At 39.3% G+C, this 26129-nt stretch overlaps 3 protein-coding genes across 7 annotated transcripts; all 3 read right to left on the reverse strand.

Moving 5' to 3' along the window:
- Window positions 1–997: 997 nt before the first annotated feature.
- Window positions 998–8421, reverse strand: LOC129584946 (F-BAR and double SH3 domains protein 2-like). Of its 4 annotated transcripts, none has more exons than XM_055477390.1 (18): window positions 8158–8421; window positions 7130–7438; window positions 6814–6905; window positions 6346–6391; window positions 6036–6184; window positions 5776–5926; window positions 5144–5280; window positions 5012–5051; window positions 4337–4465; window positions 4135–4257; window positions 3384–3629; window positions 3180–3300; window positions 2944–3089; window positions 2622–2816; window positions 2073–2460; window positions 1776–1996; window positions 1456–1533; window positions 998–1302 (listed from the first exon to the last, which is right to left on the reverse strand). In XM_055477390.1, exons 2-18 carry the CDS (start codon window positions 7172–7174, stop codon window positions 1246–1248), a joined length of 2364 nt encoding a protein of 787 aa, XP_055333365.1. In that variant the 5' UTR covers window positions 7175–7438; window positions 8158–8421; the 3' UTR covers window positions 998–1245. The 4 variants fall into 4 exon arrangements, with proteins under 4 accessions (XP_055333365.1, XP_055333364.1, XP_055333366.1 ...); XM_055477389.1 differs by lacking the exon at window positions 8158–8421 and adding an exon at window positions 7711–7870; XM_055477391.1 differs by lacking the exon at window positions 8158–8421 and having other exon boundaries at window positions 998–1299; window positions 7130–7685.
- Window positions 8422–9884: 1463 nt separating this feature from the next.
- Window positions 9885–17775, reverse strand: LOC129584947 (cyclic AMP-responsive element-binding protein 3-like protein 3-A). The gene is made up of 9 exons (XM_055477392.1): window positions 17136–17775; window positions 13519–13738; window positions 11622–12001; window positions 11334–11483; window positions 11213–11271; window positions 11082–11150; window positions 10913–11020; window positions 10570–10737; window positions 9885–10507 (listed from the first exon to the last, which is right to left on the reverse strand). Exons 1-8 carry the CDS (start codon window positions 17223–17225, stop codon window positions 10719–10721), a joined length of 1095 nt encoding a protein of 364 aa, XP_055333367.1. The 5' UTR covers window positions 17226–17775; the 3' UTR covers window positions 9885–10507; window positions 10570–10718.
- A 3710-nt stretch (window positions 17776–21485) lies between these two features.
- Window positions 21486–26125, reverse strand: LOC129584857 (glutamine-dependent NAD(+) synthetase-like). Of its 2 annotated transcripts, XM_055477227.1 has the most exons (17): window positions 25886–26125; window positions 25649–25709; window positions 25462–25578; window positions 25336–25389; window positions 24979–25120; window positions 24748–24836; window positions 24565–24682; window positions 24374–24505; window positions 24240–24314; window positions 24024–24154; window positions 23791–23942; window positions 23333–23640; window positions 23135–23241; window positions 22946–23077; window positions 22820–22889; window positions 22122–22427; window positions 21486–21951 (listed from the first exon to the last, which is right to left on the reverse strand). In XM_055477227.1, exons 1-17 carry the CDS (start codon window positions 25968–25970, stop codon window positions 21784–21786), a joined length of 2247 nt encoding a protein of 748 aa, XP_055333202.1. In that variant the 5' UTR covers window positions 25971–26125; the 3' UTR covers window positions 21486–21783. The 2 variants fall into 2 exon arrangements, with proteins under 2 accessions (XP_055333202.1, XP_055333203.1); XM_055477228.1 differs by lacking the exons at window positions 25649–25709; window positions 25886–26125 and having other exon boundaries at window positions 25322–25389; window positions 25462–25524.
- Window positions 26126–26129: the final 4 nt, after the last annotated feature.

The raw sequence follows: 26129 nt of genomic DNA on the forward strand, positions 1-26129 counted from the left end.
TATACCAATCTTACATTTTTATATGCATTGTATCAGTACAGATACTGCTGAATAAAAGTTACCGTTTTTTACATCGACAAAGCAGAATTTTGTTTGACAACGATAAATTTCGCTATGTTTGTTAATTCGCCGGGTGATTTACTTCGCGGGTCTTTGGTTAATCCGATTTCAGCCGCGTAAAATGTACCCCACTTTACAGCTGTGAATATTGGCCAACGTCCGATAAGAGACTGGCAGTTTGGGAAAGATTGGTCAAAACCGCTAAACTTTACAGACAACATTTTACGATAGGTGTGCACTGTGCAGCACTCGCCAGTCAACCTGTATAATTCAAGTAAATAGTGAAATGATACAATCCAGCACAATTGGTAACTTCATGTATAATTTTCCGGATCATTGCTGACCGCATTCTTGTCAGTTTTGAGCAAGGTCTCTTATTTAACGCACTGCGTGGATGTGTTTAATCTTGAATTATTGAATCTTCAGAAATGAGTATACAGTTTTATTTGCTTCCCTTTTCTTCGTTAAATATTATTGCACTGGAGGGTCTATTCATGTTCGCGACTGTTAAAATGCTTTTGACGCTTTTGAGTGTATGGGCATATACATGGAAAACGGCGGCTTTTTACTGGCCTCTTGAGCACTTCACCGCTCCGTTTTGTGCAATGCTGCTTCACTACGAAAGCTTTTCGTCGGTCAATTTGCAAACACTCCAGAAAATTTTCGCACAGTTGCATTGGCTGTATCATGTCACCGAATGTCATTAAAAAATTATCTGGTCAAAAATGTGCTCCTCTACTCGAATATGTAAAATCGTTTTTTTAGCAGTATAAAATCGGGTGTGGGCTTCTTTTACCATTATTAATATCAGTAATATTGATAATACAAAGTAAATAACACTATTACTCTGTGCAATAGAAAATGCGGCCCTTTACCTATAACATCCAGTTGAAGTGTGGGTGGCACAACATATTCGACTGCGGAGTCGCAGACTAAATTATGTCGGAAGTTTAATGTTCAACCAGGTCCTCAAAGAAAATCCTTTACAATTCCTACGTCTATCACAACAAGCATATTTCTTACGTATAAAGTAGCCATACATGTACACGCAATTTCTAAGGAAACGTTGTAACTGCAGTGTGCACAAATAAAGGAAGCTGATGTCTCCACTACTGCCGTATGTTAAAAAATCAGTCAATAGAAATATAAAATAAATGCGACTAGCACTCGACACTGAGATACAAATCACCAAGGTCGGTCTGGAACGGAAATCATGGAAAAGGAATGTTCGGCAAGCCCCTGCTAAAACATGACTTACTTTAGCTCACTAAAATTATGCGAACTAGCGGATGTTATGATTCCATACAATAAAGCAATATTTTAAGTAGAACATTAAGTACGTAAACTTTAAGTTACGTTTTGTGTGGCTTGTGCGATGTGTGATTCATTCGTTACCTGTTGCGTGTAACCAGGTAATGGCGATGAAGTGGAGGAGAGCGATATTCCTCTATCACTACTGTTATCCGTATCAATCTGGAAAATCACATCTAATTGTTACTCGTACTGTTTGTCAGTCTGGGAACTGCACAACCGCGACCAGCGCAGAAGTGCAGTTGCAGCTAATACGTACTATAAAAAATAAGGAATAAGGAAGTGTGATTTATGCATAACGATTGAATTGTTAGTTTATTTTATAATCTATCCTTAGTTTAGAATAAACATTTAAAAATACTTCCATAGCATTTTTGGAAATGCGAAAAACATAAGAAATATACCAATTCTTCTGTCAACGCTGACAGGAATAGTCCAACTCTTCCATTCAACTCTCCTGTCCAGTATCCGTCATCAACATCACCATGCGACCGGCTAATAATCTTTATCACGTCGCCTTCTTGAAAGGATAAATCTTCCGGATCATCCGCGCTGTAATCGTATACGGCTCGGCAGTACGCAGCAGTGGGCTCGGTATACGTATCACCAAACGAGGTTTCCGTAACTGTGTAAACAAAGTCTTCTAATCTGATGCTATAAAAACCCCCAAAAAAATTTTACTAGAAAATTATCTAAGTTACCGCTAAGTTGTGGCAGTTCATGGTGTTCAGCAGATCCCACACGCTGCTGACTGCTCACCGAGGACGTCCGGTTGGTTAACCCCGATTCGCCGCGCTGTACACTGTGTACGGAATGACTGTCGGACGGTGTTGTGCCGTCTTCCGTGTACTCATTTTCGTTCGTGGGCGATTCGTAGCTGCTGTGTGTTATACGAATGCCATTATCAACATGATCCCATAGAGCACCGTTGGAGCCCGCTTCGTCATCCCAGGAAGGCATACTATACGCCGAAAAATCCGGTCTTATTTGGCTGTTGTTTGCGACAAGTGCATCTACGCCGTCGTCGTCTTTCTTATAATTAACGTATGTCTTCGGTACATATCCTTGCTGGCCAGAGGAATTTTCCACCTGCATTAATATAGTTTAAAATAATATTCAGATGCATTTAATTACGATTAAAAATTCAGTTTTACTCTTAGCCCATTATACGTACTTCTATGTCTAACTTTTTACAAACATTGTGCAGTTTACAAAGCATGTACATAATTATATAATTGGAAAAAACATACCAGAAGCCATTCGGCGTCAGTGGTACCGTCAAGGACAGTAAGTTCTTCGTTAGCGGTAATCGAGAGTTCATCTTGCCGGTCAGCACTGTAGTCATACATGGCTGTACAGCGCACGCTCGGACCGCCGGAAGTTGAAGTATCCAAGGCTTGCGTGGTACTTGTGTCCGAAATACTGATTTGATTAGTTGCATTCTCCTGAAAATGAACCAAAGTAAGTGAGCTGATTATCTATCTGCAGTTTTAATTGTACAGAAAACCTTTTTCAGAACTACCATACTTTTTCGCGATTTTGACACAGTTTTTTTTACGGTTATTCGCTTACAGCGTTGTTATCACTATGAATTGTGGAGTTGCTGTGATGTCTAGGCGGAAGCGGTAGTGTTGTAATAATTTCCGGTCCAGAGGATGCTGCGGTAATTTTCTCCTCTACGGCGATCTTTGCGCTAGCCATCCATGTGTCCACATCAACTGTGCAAGGATGCAAGCATGGTAATTATGCAAGTCAGTAAATAAAATGCATATCCAAGCAGTTTGTAAGAATGCTCATTCATTTTATACCTCCGGCCTGTTTTAGCGTATCCAGTATTGCCTGAGCAGTGTGCTGTAAGTTTGTTTCGTTCCGTAAGTTTTCTTTTAGGGAATACTGTTTTGTTTCAAAGGCATTTTTTCCCTCTTCCGTCTACAGTAGTTGAAATAAATATGATGTTTCTAAAAAAATTATTGGCATCTTTTCTTGATTGTAGTTTGCTGCCAAAACAATACCGTGATGTCAACGTTTTGTTTCTCCAGGACGTCTATTTGCTCCACGAGTTTTTTCTGGGCTAATTGACTTTCCAGCAAGCGAATTGCCCATTTTCGAGCGCACTTTTCCATCGCGGTTGCGGCATCCCCGTCCAAAAGGATGCTGGACACCGTATCACCAGAGCACGCTTCGAATGTATACTGGACCGGTTCTTTAAACATACTGTGGGCACTGATTAGGGATTCGATGTCCTTTCGATTGCTTAACTAAACACACAAAAATTAGCGAATTAATATGGTTTACGTAAAAGTACTTACTGTCACTGTCATAGCATAAGAGTTTTGCGCATATAAAACCTTGCTATAGAAGTATAGTAGTCAGATGTGGTAATAAAGCAATAAAAGGCTTAAATGCAATCGCGATCATAAAATTTTAAACAAAACTGACAAATGAATGTACTTCTAAGAACAGTTGTACAGAACTGGTTGTCAAAATGAAACTAATCGTGACGGCGTGCTGCGAGACAAGATAATCACTATAGCCTAACACATCATTTCTGAATTTTTTTAAAGTGTCGGCATTACGAAATAATTTTTTTGATTTAATGATATGTAATTTATCGTTAAGCAAAATGTAAACAATTTTATTATAGCGCCGCACCGTACGTATCCTGGTTAGGCTGACTCGTCCGCGTTAAATATTATTTATATGTTTGTCTGCCAAAAAGATAGCAAAAGCCTGTTTGCAAATAAACATCAATTATTGCCTTACGCTCTGGTTCTCAGCGTTGAGCTTAGTGTACACTTCGTGCGCTTCCGGTATTATGTGTAGTTCACAATGAAGGACTAACGCTAAAAGGTGACGCATCCCATCATACACGTTGCCGTTCATCATCTGCAATCCAAAAAATCGCTGCACAGCATATAACTTTGCGAAAAAAATACACATATTTCTGTTGATTTTTTACGCCTACATCCATGATGTAGGGTAGATCATGGGAGTAGTAGCGCGACAGTAAGGAATTTGCTCCGATAATTGACAGGATGTATTCATTTCGGGCTGCGGTGGCTCTGGGAGTCTGGTTTTCTAAAATCTCTGTGACCTGAAAACGGATGAACATCTAAGTAAAAACTAAAAATGGTCGCTTTACCAATGCAAAACAAATATTTTTATGCGCTATTGCACCCGTTTATTTTACTTCACTGGTGTACATGCGTAATTAATGGCTTAACACTTGCTTCGTAATGCATAAACCATAAATGTAACAGATCAAATTAATACAAGCCAAGAATTATGAACTGTATTTTTTAAAAACTACCTATTTATAATATTTGAAGGTTGTTTTACGATAGGTTTAGTGTTCTTGATCACATGTATACTCGTATACAGGTTAAATAATGCATAGCAGTATTCTTTAATACATGAAAATGTTCAAACCAACATAGGCGAAAACAACTGACAATTAAGATGATTTTACGACAGTCGCGAACCTAGCAAACACAGAGACCGACAGAAAAACTACGGAAACAAGCAGCCAGAATCCACAGGTGCCACACCAACGAGCTCGCTGGTTAAGGGCCAAACGCAGAGCGTTGTAAGTTCATACAAATAATGCATTATTTGTATGAACTTCCTGTAATTACAGTACCTTAGCCGGCGGCGTAACTGTTTTTCCTTTCTTTTTTGCCCTGCAAAGTTGATGATGCCCGTTTTAGAGGTGTTGGACTGACCATGTGAGCATAAGCCGTAGTAAGAACGGCACTCAAAGTCGTGCTCTTACTTCTGTTCTAACTTTTTTACTTTTTCTTTGGCTTCTTGTATAACGGACTCGGCTTCCGTGTACGATTTCCTTGAGTGCGTTATCATGTCCACGACTCTGTTACATTCCAAATGTACCTCCAGCGCAGTGTCCATAGCCTGAATTCGAAGTTATACACATTCGATAAAATTCACGCAAATTTGCAATTGCAAATTAAATTAGTTTAATACATTTATAAAAATTTTAAATATTTGCATACATAAACTAAACCTTGCACATTTCAAATGCTTTTCTTTACGCGGGGTAACCGTCCGGCACACTTATGCTTATGAAATATTGACGCTGCGTAAACGAGAAGGAAGACATATTTCATAACTAAGTCCACAAATACGGCAAGAGAATTTAATGTTGACATAATTATTACAATCATACTTAGAATTCAGTTAGTGCTGCAATAAAGGGAATATGGTCATTAAAATACTTTAAATGATATGGAATATCTTGCCGGTTCAAAATCTGTCTGGCGAATGGCGCTATTACGTGGATATATAGCGCTGTTTTATGTTTTATATTTTATTATAATTTAGCTCGGCCCAAAACATCCCTTCTAAAATTTAGTTCCATAACGTTTTCGATTTATTATGTAAACGCACTTGTTTTACTTGACGAGTCCTAGTAGTTTTTGGTGTTTTCAGTTCATCTGATGTCAGTTTAATTATTTCGTCATACTGGCTGATTTTCGATGTTTGCAACTTCTGGAGACCGCTCATGCAATCTGTCCAGAACTCCGCCAAAGTTAACTCGCTACAAAAAAAAACATTTCTTTGCATAGCCCGTATCTTTTATATGCATTTATTTGATTTATAGCGCTAACATGTAATTTATTCCCTTACTTGTTAAATAATTTGTTTACCTGGCAGTTGGGGGGTCATTTTGCACTTCTTCGGGATCACTGAGTGCCGTTGCCGAATTTTGCTTAAGTGCACCTTTCCCATGCAGTGTATCACAGTATGTCAGAAAATCTTTTCGGGAAGTATGCTGTGTGATAAGTTTTTGGAGGGCCTAGAGCCGGAAATTTATTTAAGTATTTGTAATTGAAACAGATCCTTATGCAAATCCAAATACTAATCATAATATTTATCATAAGCGCACTGAGGATGCAGTACTCCAGAATTTCTTTACAGCATTATTAACTTTAAGCCAATTAATCTTGCAATACGTACCACAGCGCAATCTCTCTCAATAGTTGCTTTATGTTTCAGGAACGACCTAATAACAGAGAACATGATTTCAAGTTGGTTTTTAAAAACTACAAAGAGCGGGAAAGTCTTATAATTTAGCTAATGACCACTAATATGAATGCAGGAGAACTAGCATTTGCATGGCATAGTGTGCTTTGAATTATGGCGCTTTCCGCAATTTCTTCACTTTCAATTTTTACCAGCAATCAGCAGATAGATACCTACTTGATTTTTTTAGTGTCAGGACTTGCAGAAACTTGTATACTAATTAGGAAAACTAGCTGCATTCGATAATTTAAAGCGCAGATTAACAATTTGGTGAACGTTCTTGCGGCTTTTCAAACGATCGTTTTACGTATATATTGAATACTTCCATAAATCACTGGACAGCAGCCATAAAAAACTTCGTAGAGTGCGCTGTCCGAAACACAAAGAACAATCAAAACTTACCGTATGTTCTCGACAACGGATGCTTCCAGAGCAGCTTTTTGCTGCAATTTCTCGAGCTGTATGGCGTGTTTTAGAATTGGCGGGGAAGGAATCTGCAGGACAAAAAGATGTGTGATGTATTAGAAAATTTCTTGTATAAATTTTCACGACGAAAGATGTTTAACGTTACAACGTTTTCAAGGGGTTAGATCAAATTTTTTGCAGTATGTGAAAGAAAGCAGAGACGTCTAGACTCTAGACAGCTACAAAATTTCAGTCCAAAATATAAAACTATCTACAAAATCCAGTTGTATTTATTGTAAAAGCAGTTTCATACCTTTCTGACCGCCATTTTCGGGGCGGGCTTTGTAGTGTCTTTCATTTTCTGTAGTATCAACGCGAAAGAGGATGTTCCAGTATTAGTGATTAAAAAAGGTCAGCATCGGCTTATGGTAAATAAAATTTCGGGAATTACAAACACTATCTGAATGGCTGCAGAAACCATTCATTGGCAATCGGAGATAATGTTTCCCACAATTAACACGAAGGTGTATAAATCCGTTCACCAAAATTTAAGCCAACGGACTTCGTATGCACGGAACACAAGCTGCACGCGCAGTGTGGATTCCACAACAATCACATATGACTGCAATATAAACCAGCACTGGTTAATTTAATGTCGCGTGTAAAAAAAGACTAATGCAACGCCGGGTAGGATAATTGGAAGCGCATATAATATTTGTAGCAAAGGTGTTGTAAATTGCAGTGGCGGATAATTATCGCTCTGCCGTGGGCACAATTGTTGACTTGCGCTTAAGAGTTCCTTTTGAACAGTCGTTATTCCGTATATACAAATGTTTCGTTCCGCGTTCGTTATACCACTGATAATCTTAAGTTTACGTACAGAAATTTACTTACTCGTAGGAACAAATGCATTCCAACAGGTACAGTTAGGTGCAATGCAGCGAGAACCGAAGTCTTAATAAAGGTAACGAATACAAGTTGAAAAGTGCAGTAAGTACGGCAGATACGTATAGCATAAATATCCCGCGAATTCCGATCGATCACCGGTAAACACCAAAGTGGATCACACGCGATAAGCTACTTATCACCAATTGAAATGCCGATATGCAGTACCTGGCTAAAATTCTTTTGTCGTTGGGTTGGGACGAATAATATGTAACTATTGAACTGTTGCGCGATATACGTTGTAAAATGGCAATTAACAAGTGACGCCTAAAGTTTCAATTGTCTTTTTGGTATTCGGTTTCAAGCAAATATCACGCAACTTAATATTGCCGCTAAATTTATTGTTTATAAATTTGTTCGATTAAATGTAGTAACAAAGACCAGTGTTTGCCGTACCTGATCGCGATCGATTTGTACCGAAGAAATAATTTTAACCCAACTTGGCCGGAGAAACACGCTCAGCTGTATAGATTGTTTAATGATACACATATAAATCTGATTGATACATGAAAGCACTAGTCCACACTAAGGATTCACTATTTCAACAGAAATTGACAATTAAGAAACTGCCCGATCATATCCGTCATTAAAACATGGGACCACTTATGAGATTCGTTTACACCTCTACAACGGCGCTCTTCCCACGCGCGTTAATCCATTTCGATATATGGCAGGCAGATGAGCAGAGCAGGCCGACTTAATGTGCACAGGCCACAGGTGCTAGCACTGAATGAATACACCGGAAGTGAAAGACTTGCCCGATAGGTGTTATTGATTATTGCGATTTCATCAAACCTTAGGATTCGGGTTTACGTACAAGTGCATATGTTCTAGCAGCTCTTTTCCGGCTGTCAGGATTTTGCGGCGATCTGGCACACGAGAGAGGAAACTGCATCGGCAGCCCCTAATGCAAAAAATATGCTTTGTAAGCATGTATATTACTTAGAGACGTCAACCAATATTCATCGCTCATCGTTGAATTTTGCAAAGGGCTAAGTAATTATAACTGTATACAAAAGTCGGCAAACCGCAAACGTTGTGCTCTAATCTTGTGTAATTGGCATTTTTTCGTAGCCAGTACTTCAGTGTACAATTAGTTCTAAAAAGCGGTAAGCAGTACATAAACTAGCAAAAATAATGCATATTAATTATTGAAGTAAATCGCAAAGCGAGACATCTGGTTTTGGAAAGCTACAAAATTTTTTAATCTTGTGCATTTTTAAACGCTTGCAGTATACTTACGTATTTTTTGAATATTTTGCATTTTTAAGCGCCGCAGTATATATATATATATATATATATATATATATATATATATATTTAGATGTTTTGCATAATGCAATTTGTGGTGGTCAGCTAATAAGAACTTAGTTTTTCTCGCAAATTATAGCAAAACTGGTAGTTGCTATAAGTAATTAAGCACGTAAAATACGATCAGGTATATATTATTATGTAAGTAACTAAATAAAGTATGCTTGCACTCACGCGAAAAGGTCAGATTAGTAAGGCTTTACTTGGACCCTCTATCACGGTTATCAATACCGCGTAACTCAAGACACCGTGAAATACTACCGCCATAAAGTAATTCCGTAGCCGGCTACTTCTTTCGTTTAGGTATATAATAAATTATTTTAGGACAGATTACCTAGACAGTCTTTTGATAAACACCGGCCGGCTCGGAACGAATTAGAAACGGCCGGCTCGGAAGGAAAGAAATGGGGATGTGATAACATCTTCCCATGGCCACAGGATAATTAACTCTGGATTAAATGGATGAACTGCGAGAAATCGATTCGAGCACTTCTACAAGTACTTATGTAATCTATCCAACTTATTATGGAAACAAGTATTTTTTGACCATTAAAAACTTTTGACCATTAAAAACTTAGCGAAGGGGTGTACTGTACTTTAAGAGATCCATAAGTTTAATGTTTCTCAAAACATAATGCACTGGAAGCGTTCTCATATTATGCTGCATTATTTGGTAATAAAACAATATTTCGATCCCGTCTAGGTAAGTAATTAAAATATCAGCCATTTCTATCTGAAATTCACAATTTGTAATGAGGTTCCAAGTAAATAAAGGTTCTAAATAAATTAAGTAGCGTAAACATTCGTCAAAACAACCGCTGGTGAAATCTTTCAAGCTCGGATTCGTCTGAATTACACTATACATACAGAAAAAAGATTTGGTTACTGGCTTTATCAACATCAAGCAGGACAGACATTTATAAATGAATACAGATATCTGGTAAAAAATGCACAAGTATACACAGTTTTCTAAGCAAAAATAATTACAGCAAAGGAATGTTGCAGTATGGGCATGCGAATAATAAACTGGACGAGTTAATATAAAAATACGGCATTTTTCCAAGAAAAAGACATTTCGAATAATCTCGGATCAACCACAACGACGATCACAAAGAAAGAACGACAAAAAACTATAACCGGTAACAATAAATTAACAAAACAGCATAACGTCTTTTTGGTCCTCCATCAACCGTGCCGGTAAATTCCTAATACACAGAAAAGCCGCGCAAACTCCCGAAACCAACAAACAAGACGAGCAACGACGTGGGCGGAAACTTGGAAATTGGTCCATATTCAATTCGCACAGATGTATCCACTCAACATCCCAAAACATGCGAGTACCGCGCCCAAGTACAATGAAAGCCAATGGATTTATGTGCAAAAAAACTTTGTTGACTACGGAATAACACAAAATGGCCGACAAAGACAGACAAATCTGCAATCAGACATTACCAGTTAATTACAAGTCCATCTGGGAGAATGGAAGAGTTTCCTTACCGGAAGCACAGCGAAGGAGAGCCGTCAGAAAAGACAGCAAGCCAACTCAGTTAATATGAAAAATGCCTGAATGCTTCGGCGAACAATAAATACGTCGCGGGTAATATTTGGTACAAAATTCGTTTGGAACGCTGCTGACTGCGGCGGAGTTACTCCTGCTTGATAACCCTACAAAACAATGCAGAACGTTTAAAAAATTCATTAGAAGAGCACCAGATGATATTTTCCATTTGATGAACAAATTCCATTCTTATTCATTAGTGCCGTAATACTTATTTTGGACCTGATTTAAGAATTTATATTAAAGAAGTACGTAATATAATACATCTCTACGTTAACTTACTTTTCTGTTTGATTTGGGACAGCCCTTCTAATGCTAACTGTGGCTGCGGGAATTTGCACTTTGCCCTTTAGTAGGGCTTGATATTTGCATAACTGATCCGCAAGGGTTCTGGAAAAACATCGGTAGCTCAAGTAACGACTCGCGTGTACAATGGTGAACAGTTCCGTACCTGTTAGTAGCTTCGCTAGTTTCCAGCCTTCTCCGCAGTTCGCTGTTATCTTCATTTAGATTTTTGACTCTTAAAAAACGAACATTCAGTTAAGAATCTCTAAAGTTCTGAAATCAGCACAATGCTCTTACTTCTTTTCCAAGCTTTCAATATACTCCTTTTTCTTCCGACGGCTTTCCTGGGCTGAAATCTGCAATACAAAGAAAAACCATATAACACTTTCGTTCAGTCTGTAAAGCTAAGTAGGAGTACCTTATTTTTTATTTTTCGTCTTATGCGCTTAAGGGATCGCTCTTCTGCTTTGCTAAGAGGAAGACGTGCCGGAATGGGATAGCCTTCCGCAATTAGCGTACGCTTCTCTTCTTCGGTTAGCAATAAAGTCCCATCTTCTGATGTGGCCAACTGCAAAAAAACCTCCTAAATACTTTTAAAATATACATTTATTAAGGGCAGCTTTTCGATAGGCCGATAGCAAATGCGGTTTCTTACTACGAACACCCGCCGACCTATAAAAAAGGTCATCATCAGTGGGACACTTACGGAAGATGAGATTGCGGTGGCTAACGACAAAGAGGCAATATTCCCCGGTGATCGGGAGGGCGTGTTTAGTGGAGAGGAAAAATTCTCCCCATCACTACTACAGGGTGGTGTGGGTGGTTGCAGGGTAAAGGGCAAAATCCGGGCCTGGCCGGTGGAGACGGGACTGCGCCCCCCGGTGGGGCTGGCGACACTGCTGGTGTCCGAGTCCACCAGGTGACCATCGGGGCCCAGCCACAGACTGCGTACCGAGCCCGCATCCAGAGGCTCGGTTTTTATGACAATACCGGCGGGAAGTTGGAATGTACTGTCGGGAAGCACTGATCCGTTCACCACCGAATTAGCGAAACCGTATAGCACACCGGCTTGATCCACATCAACATCTGCCAAAAATTAAAATAAATATATTAAATTTTGTCAGTTACAACACGCTACCATTTAAAAAAATCTGCGTTTCTACGGCGTGTTGAATTAATGGTCAACCGGAAGTCGGGGCCTCTACTCTCAGCCTTTATTTTGCAGATGCACAGTTTTCAGTCACTAAGCGACAGTAACTTAATCGGTCTGGCTGGCAGACGTTTACGATTCGTCTTTTTATTGCACAACATAAGGAATAATCGCTTCTGTTTTAGTGACGCTATTATTCGCCGTTGTTATGACAAATGGCAAAAAATATTTCGTAAGAGAAAGTGTATTAAGTTTATTCTCTCGCTTATAAAAAGGGATACTGTAGCTTCGTTAATGTTGTTGATTGTTTACATAAATTTCCGGAAGTGCATGCAACCGGCGGATCGAAGAGCCCACGAATCAGTACAAAGTCTGTAGTGTTTTGACTATCTGCACATTCGTTACAATAACCTGCTGCTTTTTGCCGGTTAAGCTATTCAGCTGGGAAAGAATGCTCGTGAATAGTCAAAGGTCGCACGGTAAAGAATATGATTCAGATTCCTATCCGATTTTTTACGATTGCGATAAGACAGGAAGTCGCTCAAGGTCGCTAACATGTGGCCACCGTTATTTCTTCACCATGTTGTAATGCGTGCTAGCTCGAAGGGTCCAAATAAACGAATTCGAGGAAAGCAAAAAATTCTTCATTTTCCTGATTAACTGTCAGTCAAATCAGACAGAAAAATTAACTAAAACGACGGTTACTAAATCGGTAAAATACATATTCATCTTTTATTGGCAAAACGGATTAAGGCTAACAAAATTTAGGAATGAAACCCAAACATAAAATTCACAACTTTACGACCATCCGTATCTGCAGACCATATAACCATTAACCACCAATTTTAATCGTATTAAGTCCCTATGTGCTGACAAAATGTAATAACTGAAGATGTTTTCTCCTTTTTGCCGGCGCATATTACTGGACAAAAACCGCTGACCGCACTTGGTGGTGAAGATCCAAAATTCACATTTTCAAGAGCTTTTACGCCGACACTAGCAGTTTTACTCGGTAACACGCATGTCTGGAGCAAAGTGGGCCGCAGATTTTAAAATGTGATAACACACGGATCGTTACATAATATCGCCCAGCGACCATTGTAACGTAACTGCTTTATCATAAGCTGACACAGTAGCTATTCTTATCGCATTCTGATTACACCGACAAATTTGCCGGCAAAACTGTTACGGCAGGTGAATAACAATATAATATTCCTGACCCACTCCGAAACAGAATAAAACTAAATAACTAAATCACTGCATCTATGTCTTAACAAAAAACAAGGTAAATCCTAGAATAAGTAAACAGGTGAACTTCAAAAAGCGACAAAAAATCAACAAAAATAGCAATATCATTGAAATTCGATCTTGAAAAATTAAGGGTAACTCTTTCATATAGGCCAAAATGGGGCACGAAAGTGATTTTCAAAGAACACTACAAAACAAGAATTACCGGAAGCGGCATCGCTGGCTGCACTGGAAGGTGAGCTGTGTGTACCACTGCTAGCGGTACTATTGGAACGGTCACATTTTGACGAGAGTGCCAAAAACAACTGACTGGCATCGTCTTCATTTCCCCCGCCGCTTACGATGGTGTTGATCAGGGGTAGAAGTGGGTCGGATTCAAGGAATGCCCCACGATTAAGGTAGTCGATTTCTTCGTGCCGGTAGTTCTGCAAACATGTCACAATACGGTAAGTATGTTGCTACGGCATTGTTTCGATGAAGTTAAGACTCCTGTGATGCGCTTGCTTTCGAATAGCAAAAAAAACCGAACCTTACGATACCATGAATCTTCTAACACTTAAACGTCAAGAATTTCCTGCGATTTCGATTCACGCAGGACTATATATACAGATCTGTATATATATATATCTGGCTAAATCTATGCGGCCACAATTATCTTTGCTAAGATTCTCCGTGAAGCCGGTTACAAAACGCGCTTTTCTTTAATGATGCCTTATGCTTCCTTTATTGGTTTGAGTTTGGATTTAAACGCTGACATTTGTTGATGTCATTATGCCACTTCAATTTTTTGTAAAATACCGATGAACTATAATATAAATTTTCGAAAAATCCCTGCAGGCAATTAAGTGATCAAAATCTGGTTTGCACACTTCATAATATTTTTAAGACAACAAGCATTCCGAAACATAAACAAGGGATAATTACACATTTACACACATAAACAAGGGATAATTACACATTTACACTTTTACACTAATCGAATTAAAAGCAATGCAGTAACTGTACGCTGCTATAATCCGTGATCACGCAGAGATGCGCCGCACATAATTGCGCAGGTAGGAGTTATGAATAACCCAGTTATCATCCGCCTGTTGATCGTAATGCCCGCGGGGGATACCGGTATGTATGGCAGAATGGAAAGGTTAAAGTATTACTCGTACAAAGAATACACAGCGCTTCAAATATTTAACTCTGAATCAGTCTTGGCTGTAGCTTGTATAACCAGAAAAATTCACTTTCTGGCGTATGACAAGATATTTTAGGGTCATCGTTTGTAGCTTCCGGGGTAAACAAGAAAGCATCGCACTCACCTAAAACTTTTCAGATTAAATTATATTTCTAAGTTCATCCCAAAAAATAAATGATTTGAACTAATCAAATCTTTCATTTTTTGACTAAAAATGGTACTTATAAGAATGAATAAAAATACGAATAACGACTATCCACTATTACCTGGTAAAATATTATACAAAAAGGAATACAAAAAATGCAAGGTTACTTGACACTAAGCAATTAAGATACGCATTCTCTATTAACAAAATTTTTTCACTTCGATTAACATTGTGTACGAGTTCGGTCAAGGTCATCATCGTGCACACCACATGCGTTTCCAATTTGCCCCACATTTAGTGGTTATTCAGGCAAAAACAAACGCCAAAGTTTAAAGCAATGGTTGTGGTTTCAACTGCAGACAGCTTTGCTTGACCGGCACCGGTTTTCAGCTTCAACACCGCGAACCATAAGAAGACATAAAAATATACTTGTAAGTTTCCGCACAGCTATAGCTTACAAGTTACTATAGCTTACAAGTTACACAGGGAATTAACTTTGCTTCAAATTTTACGTTCCTCAATTTACCAACATCAAGAATACCTGCAACAGCATTAAAAGACCGGCGAAATCAAAAGTAGATACTTATTACAAAAAGAAAACAAGAAACGGCTAACATAACCCAGTTTTACCGGTACAACAACGGAAAATAATGGATTTAGGTATTTTCATGCAGAAAAAAGGAAACGATAACCGCAATATTCAGCCTAAAGCAAAAAAACCTACAAGCCCGTACCAATTATCTTTAAAAGTTGCAGCGGTGTGTCGCAGTAGCAGCGCTACTCATCATGTTAACCTAGTTATGGGGTTCCTATAATAAATTGCCGGTGATCCGATACCGGAAACATATATATTATGAGAACGTCAAATGTGCAGCAGACAATCGAATATTCGAATCAGAAAGATGAAAACATTATAATGTACAAAAAAATGTGGATGAATTATCATGATTTTACGGCATGGACAAGACTAAAAATAATGTATGCAATCTACATAGCGAAGCAAACATAGTACAGAAAACTGGAATTACATCGTTACAATATGCAGCAAGAATTCGGGAAAACAATGCTTATGGAAAACATTAATTTTCCTGTTATTAATTTTCCTGCAACCAACCATAAGCACACGAAATGACTGTTGTGCAATTAGGATTATTGACGCAACTAACTGAAAGTTAATTACAGTTTTATGAATAATTTCAGACCTAAACATTTTCGCACCACACGGTAAATTATTTGGCTGTAGTACGCAAACATGAATTTGATGTCCAATCAAGGATGTGAAGATATGACTGCCTGCGGAAACCTGATCACATCCAGTTTGATAAGGCAAGCAAACACAGCTACCCGTAGGTTTGCATGGCTGCGATAAGAGAAATTTCGACTTAAAGCGAGTCTAAACAGTGGCTTTTATCTTTTCGGACAGGTCTGCAAGTAAACTGAACCGTAAGTTATCCACCAAACAAAAGCTGCATCTGGATAGCTAAGTAAATTTCTTAAAATGATTAACATGTTCATTAACGAATCCTTAATAATTACAAGCTGTGTGATGTCCACAATTTACAGCTCCCCTGTTCTGAAGCAAAAATATAATTTTCCCTGATATAATAAATCAATCTTTACAGATCATTCCAATTTCGAAACAATAATTTTTACATTTTTTTAAATAAAAAAGTTTATCCGAATTTTCTTTTTTCATTTTGCAGACAATGTCCTTCTGACAAAAGCTTTTGACGTAATAAAATCTGCCAAACATCCTTTTCCACTGTCTGAAGTTCAACTGTATCAACACCGGGCACACCTCACAAACATCGACACCATAAATCTCCGTTCTTATGAGTTTCGCTTTCGACTGTAATTTTTGTAAATCGGAAATATTCAGACGTACGGGAATTATATCTACAAACGTCTGCTGATAAAAGATTCACCGGCGAAAATTACAACCCTTATTGCAAGTTTCTTATGATACCTACATTACAGTAAATAAAAAATATAAAACACTTTTCTGGCACTAATAAGCTCGAATAACTGGAAAAAAACATTCCGGTACCATAAGAAAACACAAGAACTTATCCGGAAGAGAACCGGAAGTTTATACAGCGTAGCGCTGGTTCAAGTTAAAATGATTCACTTGTCACAAGTTGTCAGTACAGTAATACTATCGTGTTTACACCAACTGACCACCTCGGTGCCGATGGACGAGAATACAGTATCACCTACTGGAAGTTTGTGAAAGAAACTTACAAAATTCTTCCAAAACAATTTACGTTGCTATTTTTTAGCTGCAGTCCAAAACAATCCAGTTGACCACTCGTATGCAGCGTATGCTGGACTAAATGGATCAATCATCACCATATATCACTAACTAGCAGTAAATATGATAGGATTGTACATCCATATTCGATTTCTTCTTGTCTGTCTGTATGGTGTATCTGTTGCTTTTTATCCAGACGTGCTGCCTAGTGGGTTAGCTTTGGATGTTTTACGTGCGTACCTCTTCTAAAAGATCTACTTCCATCAAAGTACGATCCCACAAGCCATAGTCTGCCATTCCATCATCCGTATCCATAACAACCGAACACATCGTGCAAGAATTTACGCCTCACCAGGGTGTCTGATCAAGGATGTATGTAGTGTCCGAATAAAAATATCGGCTGGATAAGTATTAACTCCCGGCACAAAAAGGCTATTGAGCCCCGTATGCCCTGTATGCTTTGCTGCTCGTAACAACAGATGAATTGATATATTAAAATGATAAAACTATTCCCGGAGAATCAAAGACAATGATATCGCACCGTCCGTCGGAGATGGTTCCAGTGTCGATGGCTCGTTAATTGCAGATAATAATTTGACAGCAAATGCGCCGGGATCTGCGGGTTAGACAAACAAATGACGGCTGCAGACTTAAAAGAGCCTACTTGCCGACACGAATGTTTTAGTCTCAAGGACTAAATACAATTACTTTGTTAGTTGCGTTTTTCTTGCCGTAATGCTACACTGCGGCTTGCATACAAAACACACTTGTTAAAAGTCGGATCGAAATGTTTCGTCACGGTAGAGGGTTGCACAATGACTTTCGTAGGTACACACTGTTCAACAGAATGATAGTCGTATGAGTTGATGTAGCTGTAAGCGAGTACGTACAATACATACTGAACCGCTTTTAATATTACTGTAAACGAGTAGTTCAATACCACATTAAAAGAGTTCTCAAGTTCGTACAAGGTGCGACGTACAAAATGCTCAATCTGCAAAGTACAAAGTGCGCTTTAATAATAAACTACTTTTTATCAATTTTAATAATTTACTAGTAGCAACTAGCAAGTAATACACACGTTACCCTGCACAAGAAATGTTATAGTGTAATACAGTACTGTACAGTAGCCAGTAGGTAAATCCACAAAAAAATCATTGCAATTGCCGAAGACTTACTCCCATCTCGAATTTATTAATTATCTTGAATAGGTGGTAATCTTGAATACATGTATATGTGCATATGGTTATCAGCACCGGTAATATTCAGAAAATGATTGCTCCAGAGCACACTTCCAGAACTGACTGTGCCATAGTAATATACTTACATCGAGAAAAATATAATTATAATGAAATTAATATTTTATGAATCTTATGGTAAGATTACTTGCCTGCTAACGCAGTTTTAAGGCTACTCGGACAGTGTTGTTCAACAAACGCTACTTCACTGTTTCAGTAGTTTTTATGAGATCAGTTTTCCGGGAGTTGTGTCAAAATGAGAAAGTTCATCATTTTTATTTTCCCGTCATATTTTATTGTTATATAAAATATATTTTAAGTCGAGTACACGGCTAATTGCAGGAATAAACCGACCATCGCCTTTGCTGATATTTCCTGTTTTGTTGCGGGTTGAAAGATCTCTTCCCGATATGCAATACTTCTATGCACGCATGCAACGTGAGTGTGTGTGAGATTCTGTGTTGCAACTTTTATCAGTTTGTCAGTTGGTAATAAGGAATATCAATTACGAGTTTTTAAAACAACAAATGAAGCGCAAACGATTAACGACTACGTTAATGATTAGATGTCCGCGGCACCATTAACTTAACAACTAGCAAAAATAGATGACCAAGCGAATCATCAAGTTCGTTTACGCAATTCGTTATCGCTTTTGTTCTGTAACAGCATTTTTTGGGGAAACGAATTTCAGAAAACCACTTGAAACAAACTGCTTTAGAAATTCTTTTTTTCTATTTTTAAATATTCGTGAGAGTAATTCCTGTCCGAAACTTCAAGAATACAAGGATTTAAAAAAATGGAAAAACGCAAAGTATCAATAAGAGTAGAGTAATATTCTTACCTTTACACTACTGCATACCGAAAATCACTTTACAGCATGCTGCAAAGGTACAAACCAACATTTTATGGTCTATGTACCCACCACATATTGACTATGGGTTACTCGTAAAAATTGTTATTAAATTGTCTGAGCATAACAAACTGTTTTTGTGCATCATATATACCGAGTATTTCACACTTTCATTTACGTACTTATTGGGTTGTAGCGTCTGCACGATTGTGTCTGCTTGTGCGGACGCAGACGACAGTGCATTTGAGTTTCGGATTTCCTATACGAGTCGTAAAACATGCCGCTTATAAAACTGACCGGTGCTGATGAAACCGGATCAACAAGTGATGCACTCTCGCCTTGCGAACACGAAAACCCGTCAGGATGCAGAAAACAAATGGTTAGTATTCAAGTGCCGATATCCAAAAAGTCGAACGATTATTGTTATTATGTGATTCGATACGCTCAGTTTAAGCGGAGTCCAACGACTCCGTGTTACCATGGCTGGCGGGAATCCTTCAAGATCGCTGCACTTTTATCATATGATTCATTTTTTATAAAATTTTTCCATCCTTTATTTGGCTGCCTTAATCTCTTGTAAAGCATACAAACTATTAATTCGAATGATCAAACAGATTTGTATATAAACTTCGCAAGTACTGTACTGCAACTGCAGTTTCGGCACTGTGCCACGTACAAAACTTTACAATATTGTTAAGTTTCCATATGGTTGGGCGCGGTGCACTTCTTTTACTTAAGCATAGTGTATACTCCAACTGGAGGGGCGGAGCTCCAGTCAAACTGATGAAATGAACAGGTTCAATTCGTCAGTTCGGGCCTCCAGTTGCTCCAGTAGGGGCGTTCCCATCAGTTTCAGTTGGAGTATACCTCATGCTTTACTAACCATTATCAACCATGTACTGCAAGATTTGCAATACTGTAATATTAATGCAAAACAAACCGGCAGTAAACTGACCCATTAAGTTGTAAAAGCAACACTTGCATAGTTTTTGCCTCAGACACTTGCTTCGTTAAAAGATCATACCGGAATTTGCAAAGAATTCCGTCTTGAACTTTCGGACTTCCCTGAATATTAAAATGGAAGCCTCACCGACATCCGATATATTCTGTGTGCATGTGACGATGCGAGAATAGCAAGGTGTTTGGGAGTATTTGATTACGGTTCCGGTGTAGCCCAAATGGTAAAGGTGCATGCCCTTTGGCTAAGCAGTGCCTTGGTGCCAATGTACTCCTTGTAGCAATTCCCGTTGGCAACTTAGTACTGTACTAATTCGGAAGTTACCGGTGCAACAGCGCCGGCTGCGGAAAATCGAGATTAATTTGGTCTGCTTCTGCATAATCCATATACGACTGATAACATCAGATATTTGCAGCGTAATTATTGTAAAAAGTATGGGTATGTAGATGAACTGACATCAATTAGCAGATGTGGATTGTCGCCACCGACAATATTATCGTTTTTTCAAGGTCATGGAGCAGTACGGTGGTACCGCACCTGACTACCGGTGCAGTATAGTCAACAGTACGACTCACGGGCCAGCGGAACGATAGCGATTACGCACATTCAGCAGTATCAAGACTAATCCTAACAGACTAGTCTGATCAGGAAGTTGGTGTTTTGTTTGCTTGCGTACGGTCAATGCACTTTTCCGATTCAAAAAATTTGTGGGAACCCAGAAAAGAGCAAGGAAAATTTATAAATAATGGTAAAATTTCACACAGATTTGTGCGGACTGAGCGGCACTAGAAAATTTTGCCATCAGCTAACGTAAGTTTGAAGAAGCACGTACGCTTCACTAGTCCAGTTCACGCAACTGACATGTAACCAAAGCAAGATTAATATTTTAAATCTTTAACTGAGCTTTAAAGGCTGAACCGAAACTGGATCTACAAATTTCACACTAATTATAGTGGCTCACTGTTTATAATTATTATTCTTTACGCGGAAAGAGCAGTCGTGGATGGCGTTATCTTCAGCATTTACTATAGTTAAATTTTTAGCAAATTTACTCAAATTTTTTTAGCAAATTTTTAGCAAATTTACAAAGTCTTAATGAAAAGCAAAAATAAACTTCGCTCGGGAACGAGCGAATGTCCGGTATCTTTACACACTCAGTTTTGCATTTTGAAAGGAGATCGCTGCAGTTTGCAATCCATTATCCAAGCAGACCACAACGCAAAAATTATGGTCCATCAATGAACTACAGTCGATAGTTTATGCATACTTTCCAAACCGGTTAGCAGGCAATTATGTCGTTAATGGCGCACTCGCTACAGGACGATTTCGACTTTTCAACATGCAGCAGCACTGCTCGCAGTGGCATGCAACCGGCCATCTTCCCGCCGCGAGGCAAGTCTGAGGCCGACCACCTATCTCAAACAATATATTCGACTGTATTTCAACCGTTTGCCAGATGATTCAGTGAGAACACTAATTCTACAGTAGTCTTCTAGGCTCATTGAATTCAATGTCAAGATCACCTCAAGTAACCCATCCAAACGCAGAGTTTGACAACCTTTAACCAAGCAAATGCAATCGTAAAGCATCACGACCCTCTGCCTTCACCATATCTATCTATCCCGATAAATTCAAGAAAAATTCTGCACAAAATCTAATAATCAACACCAAAACCAAATCAACAAAGTCGCTGCACACAATAAAACACCAAAAATTATTGTACTTCTATATGATTAAGCAACAAATATCACAACTATAATAACAAATTAATTATTTATCGTAATTTCTCACCACTGCAGTATTACACCGTACTCTAACACCAGATGCGGTAATCTTTGCTGATTAGCCTTTATTCGGACAGTGCAGAACTGCGGATTCCCCAATCGGCGCGGCTTCAGACGAATGCACTTTGTTATCCTTCTGCTTGTCCTGCACTGTCATGCAGACGGAACCGGTCGGCTGTGTACCTTCCGGCACTGTGTGTTTTCGACGTTCTTCGAGTTCAGGGACCTACGGAAGGAATCATATGAGAACAAAAATCCTTTGCCGTCGCACTTCAATGACAAACATTTCAAAAATCGTAATTCATTAACTTGTGCGCATCATCCTCGCAAGATTGATATGCGCTATAGCTGCCAATTTTCATTCTGGCTGCATTACTAAACTCCACAAAAACTTACTCGAGCATCGATAGCCTGGAACTGCCAAGTCCAACTCGTATTGTAAAGAAACTGCCGGTGATCGAAGCGGTTATCGTCCGGACTGTACCGTTCAGCGTGGTAGGCGGGCGTGAGTGTAGTCATCTTGTGACGGTTGATAGAGTAGGTCCGGAAGAAGTGCTTGACTTTCTCGGCTACCTGTGTTGGACGGAACATTCCCGACCACGCGTGCACTAATTTGCAGAACATAGAGTACGGCCCATAACCGGCGATTTTCCGCAAACGACCGTAATCTGATAATTCCTTATACGACATTCCCATGTCCGCCTGGAAGATAGAAGAACAGTTTCATTCAGGAAACGATCAATAGACAAAATTACAAAACTACGCCCGCCGAAAGGAAAGAAAAAAGCTCGGGTAACAAAAATCGATATTATGTGCAAATTAATTAACGCTAACATTGCCGAGACACTGGTTTCTGGGTCACTGCTGACAAAAATATCATCAAACAGATCGCCCAACCTCCACTTTTTCAAGTTGGCATTCTCCATAAATCTTCTTAATGCTATTCCACTTTACAACAATCATATTCGTCAAAAATGTTAGACTTCGTAATTAAGCAATTACAATTTTTGCAGTTAGTGTTCGCCTCAGACGTAAGCAATACATGAAAATCATAATTCACAAACATAACCCGGGATAACTGCAAAATCGCGTACCTCATCGGTCTGCGTTACTTTTCCCTGCTCTAAAGGCTCCAGCTCGGCAGTCGGAGGAGCTTCCAGTAACCTATATCAATCAACCATTTTTCATTTTATAACGCACAAGAAGCAATGTACACGTACCCATCCAAAACGTCGATTTTATATTTTTGGGAATAGTAACGTAGAAATTTTTTCAAATCCGTTTTAGAGATACCCCCAATGGGATTAATGTCTGCGCTGGAACAATCGTACTTCGTGAAGTAACCTCGCAAACTGCAAACAAACTGTAACATAGTCATATGGAGCACTAGCAAAGTCAAGCTGCCGTGCCTTTCGTCCACATTAGCTGTTCCCAACACAAGCAGTCCGCCTGGCTTTCCTTGCGCCCATAGCACCAACTGGGCAAAAAGATAAGCAAGGACCATTCGCAAGCGAGCCTACAAATCGCTCATTAACCATATTTTCAACTTCATAAATAATACTCGTATCATTATTAAACAGCAAATATCAAAAAAATCGATAGCATACTTGAATATTTTGTAGGGCTAGATTCTCTCTTATTTCTCCTCCATGTGCTTTATACCGAGGTCGAGCAAATCCAGACACCGATGTGAATATTTTTAAAACGGCATCCACCGCGACGTCAATCACGATGCTGCGGTGGGTAGCACCAATCTGATCAGCCAGAGTTTGCGCACGTGCTTTAGTTTCTTCGGACGAGTTCTCTGTTCCCATATAAAATGTGTGTAAAATTCGGCCACAAAATTCTTCGGGATTTGCAGGCACATAATCGTTGTCCCCGACGATATGCTGCGCATCCAGAAGTGTCTGCTGATCTAAAATAATTTCCAATAACGGTAAAACGCCAAATACACAGATCAGCACCGAAAAATTTTCGCATTCACACATAATACAGCAACCAATGTAAATTTCTCACGACTGAAGCCAATCCGCATATTCAAATCAGAGTTACGACGTGCGCTCACCTCCGCGCTCTACGGCCTTGCAGACCTGCCGGCACATAGAGTGCACAATGCAAGCTACGCTGCTGCTGTCAATTCCGCCACTAAGCGGTAGAAAAAATCCATTTTGCCGGCTTCGGCGCAAGTAATCCCACAGCCAGCACGCGGGTCCAAGACTGTGAGAGAAACCCAAAGAAATAACAGATAAAAAAACATTACAAAAGTTTTCTACAAATACAAATCCAACTTCGGCTCACCTTATTTCTTCTTCCGGTGTGAAGAACTTGGGCTCGACGGGTTCGTATGATGGTAGAGTAACATCGTGCACATGGCTCGGCCCGAGCGCAAACTCAACATTTATTCTAGGATACACGCTCGCTCGAGTGGCCTGCAAATTCAAAAGGATATTTATTCAAACGGGGCTTCTTCTCTAACAAAGAGAAAGTTCCATCACTTTTTGCAGCATTTCTTACCGACGCAGAACGACTGCGGATACGATTGCGGTACATGCGGACGTCTTCCAGATCCAAAACCGATGTAACCACTTCCTTCACATATGTAAAACTTCGAATTCAGCACATCCTTTGTACAAGAATAGCATTCTCACCACTTCGTTTATTTCAAAAGTGTGTCCCTGTGCGACGATCTCTCCGTTGATCGCGATGCAGGCGCCTCCACTGTAGAATACCCGCTCACCATCACAGCCTCGCATATTGGCGTACAAATAGATTCCACCACTCTACGCAAACAAACCGAAATTAACACCGACTGCGAAGGAAGTCGGTTGCTAAACCGTACCTTCATCGAAGCTCCTTCGATCAAGGTATAAGCAGTTCGTAGTTTACGAAGCTCATGGTAACTTCCGCTTGCATTGGTGAAAATCTCCACTCCGTCAAGTCCCTGTGGCACATGGGAACTGCAAGACCCCGTAGCCACATCACAAAATTCAGAAACACAGTCACTGAAAACTGTATAGTATACCTTTCTGCAGTCCACAGTTCTTCACATGTCTCTGCTCCAATACAAGTATCAAGAGTGGCAATGACTCCGTCTCCAAACGGCACTTTCGTCTAAAAAATATTAAACCTGCTTTGTAACAACTGCAAATATGCACTCACCATCAAGTATGACAACTGATAAATAAATTACAGTGATTAGTTGACATACTAATAAGATACTTAAGTACATGAAATGTCTGCAGAATAAGTCTACCTGCTTCGTAACATCAGAAATCATGCGAGGAAGGTAAAAATCCTCCAGCTGTCGTCGTTTGCACCAAGGCATAAACCACCGCGTTTCACGATAGTTTCCGTCATCACAGTTGGACATTTTCGGTCGAATCAACAGAATCTGACTACATAAAAAAGTTCTAAGTGAACTACAAAAGTGATTTTAAAATGGGTCGAAAATAATATTAAAATAATTTGTTATATTCAAAACCGTTTATTTAACTGAAACAATTTTCTTAATCGCAGGAAATGACACAGAAACGTAGCGATTTTTGAATAACTTCTATTCACCGACAAATTTAATAAACAGATAAAAACATCTTTACCTTAAACCACTAACCCGTTTAGTGTGATCACTCGGCAATTATAAACAACATCTTTATGCATCACGGGCCTAATAACAAAACAGGCATTAAAGGAAGCCTTAAGTTCGACAACAGCGCAGGCAAATGGGGTGTGTTCTCACATTCCAATATCGAGAATAATGTCCCGACACTGAGGATCCAGAAGGATTTTCGCTAAAACCTCCCATGAATGCAGAATCGTGTCGCTCTCCAGAAAATGATCAGAGCAGCCATAACCTCTGCAACGCACACTCTCCTTTCGAAATTTTAGACAAATCTCACGCATGTAAGAATGTCACATCGACTTACGGAATTTCCAGCTCCGGACCAAGTCGGAATCGTGCGCCTTTAGCCTTTGCTTCGTAGATGCCTACATATGAAAACGTAAAACCCTTGCACAAGCTGATATTGAAAACTGCGACTCAGAGCCGGCTGTCATAACAGCCATCCCCAAAAACTGGTCCAGAGGAACCCGTCAAAAACTGAAGTTCGGCACAAAACCGATGAATCCCAATGCCCATCCCATCTTTCGCAATATATGCTCACTTTTGATAATCCTTTCGTAGTTGCCTGTGAAATCCATGGCCCACTGATTGAGCGAACAAGTCGCTAAAATCACTTTTCGACCCATTTCTTAATCACCCCGGAATCGTCAAAAGATAATTGAACAAACTTGCAAAAAGCGGTCAAAAATACGGCAAGAAGATCTGTAAAAACGTCATGCAGAAACCAAAACTATCCAGAAGTCCAAATTACTCCAAATAAACCCAAAACGTAAACAAGAAGGGAT

This window comes from Paramacrobiotus metropolitanus, unplaced genomic scaffold, assembly GCF_019649055.1.
Source record: "Paramacrobiotus metropolitanus isolate TYO unplaced genomic scaffold, Prichtersi_v1.0 Parri_scaffold0000015, whole genome shotgun sequence".
Classification (NCBI taxonomy): Eukaryota; Metazoa; Tardigrada; class Eutardigrada; order Parachela; family Macrobiotidae; genus Paramacrobiotus; species Paramacrobiotus metropolitanus.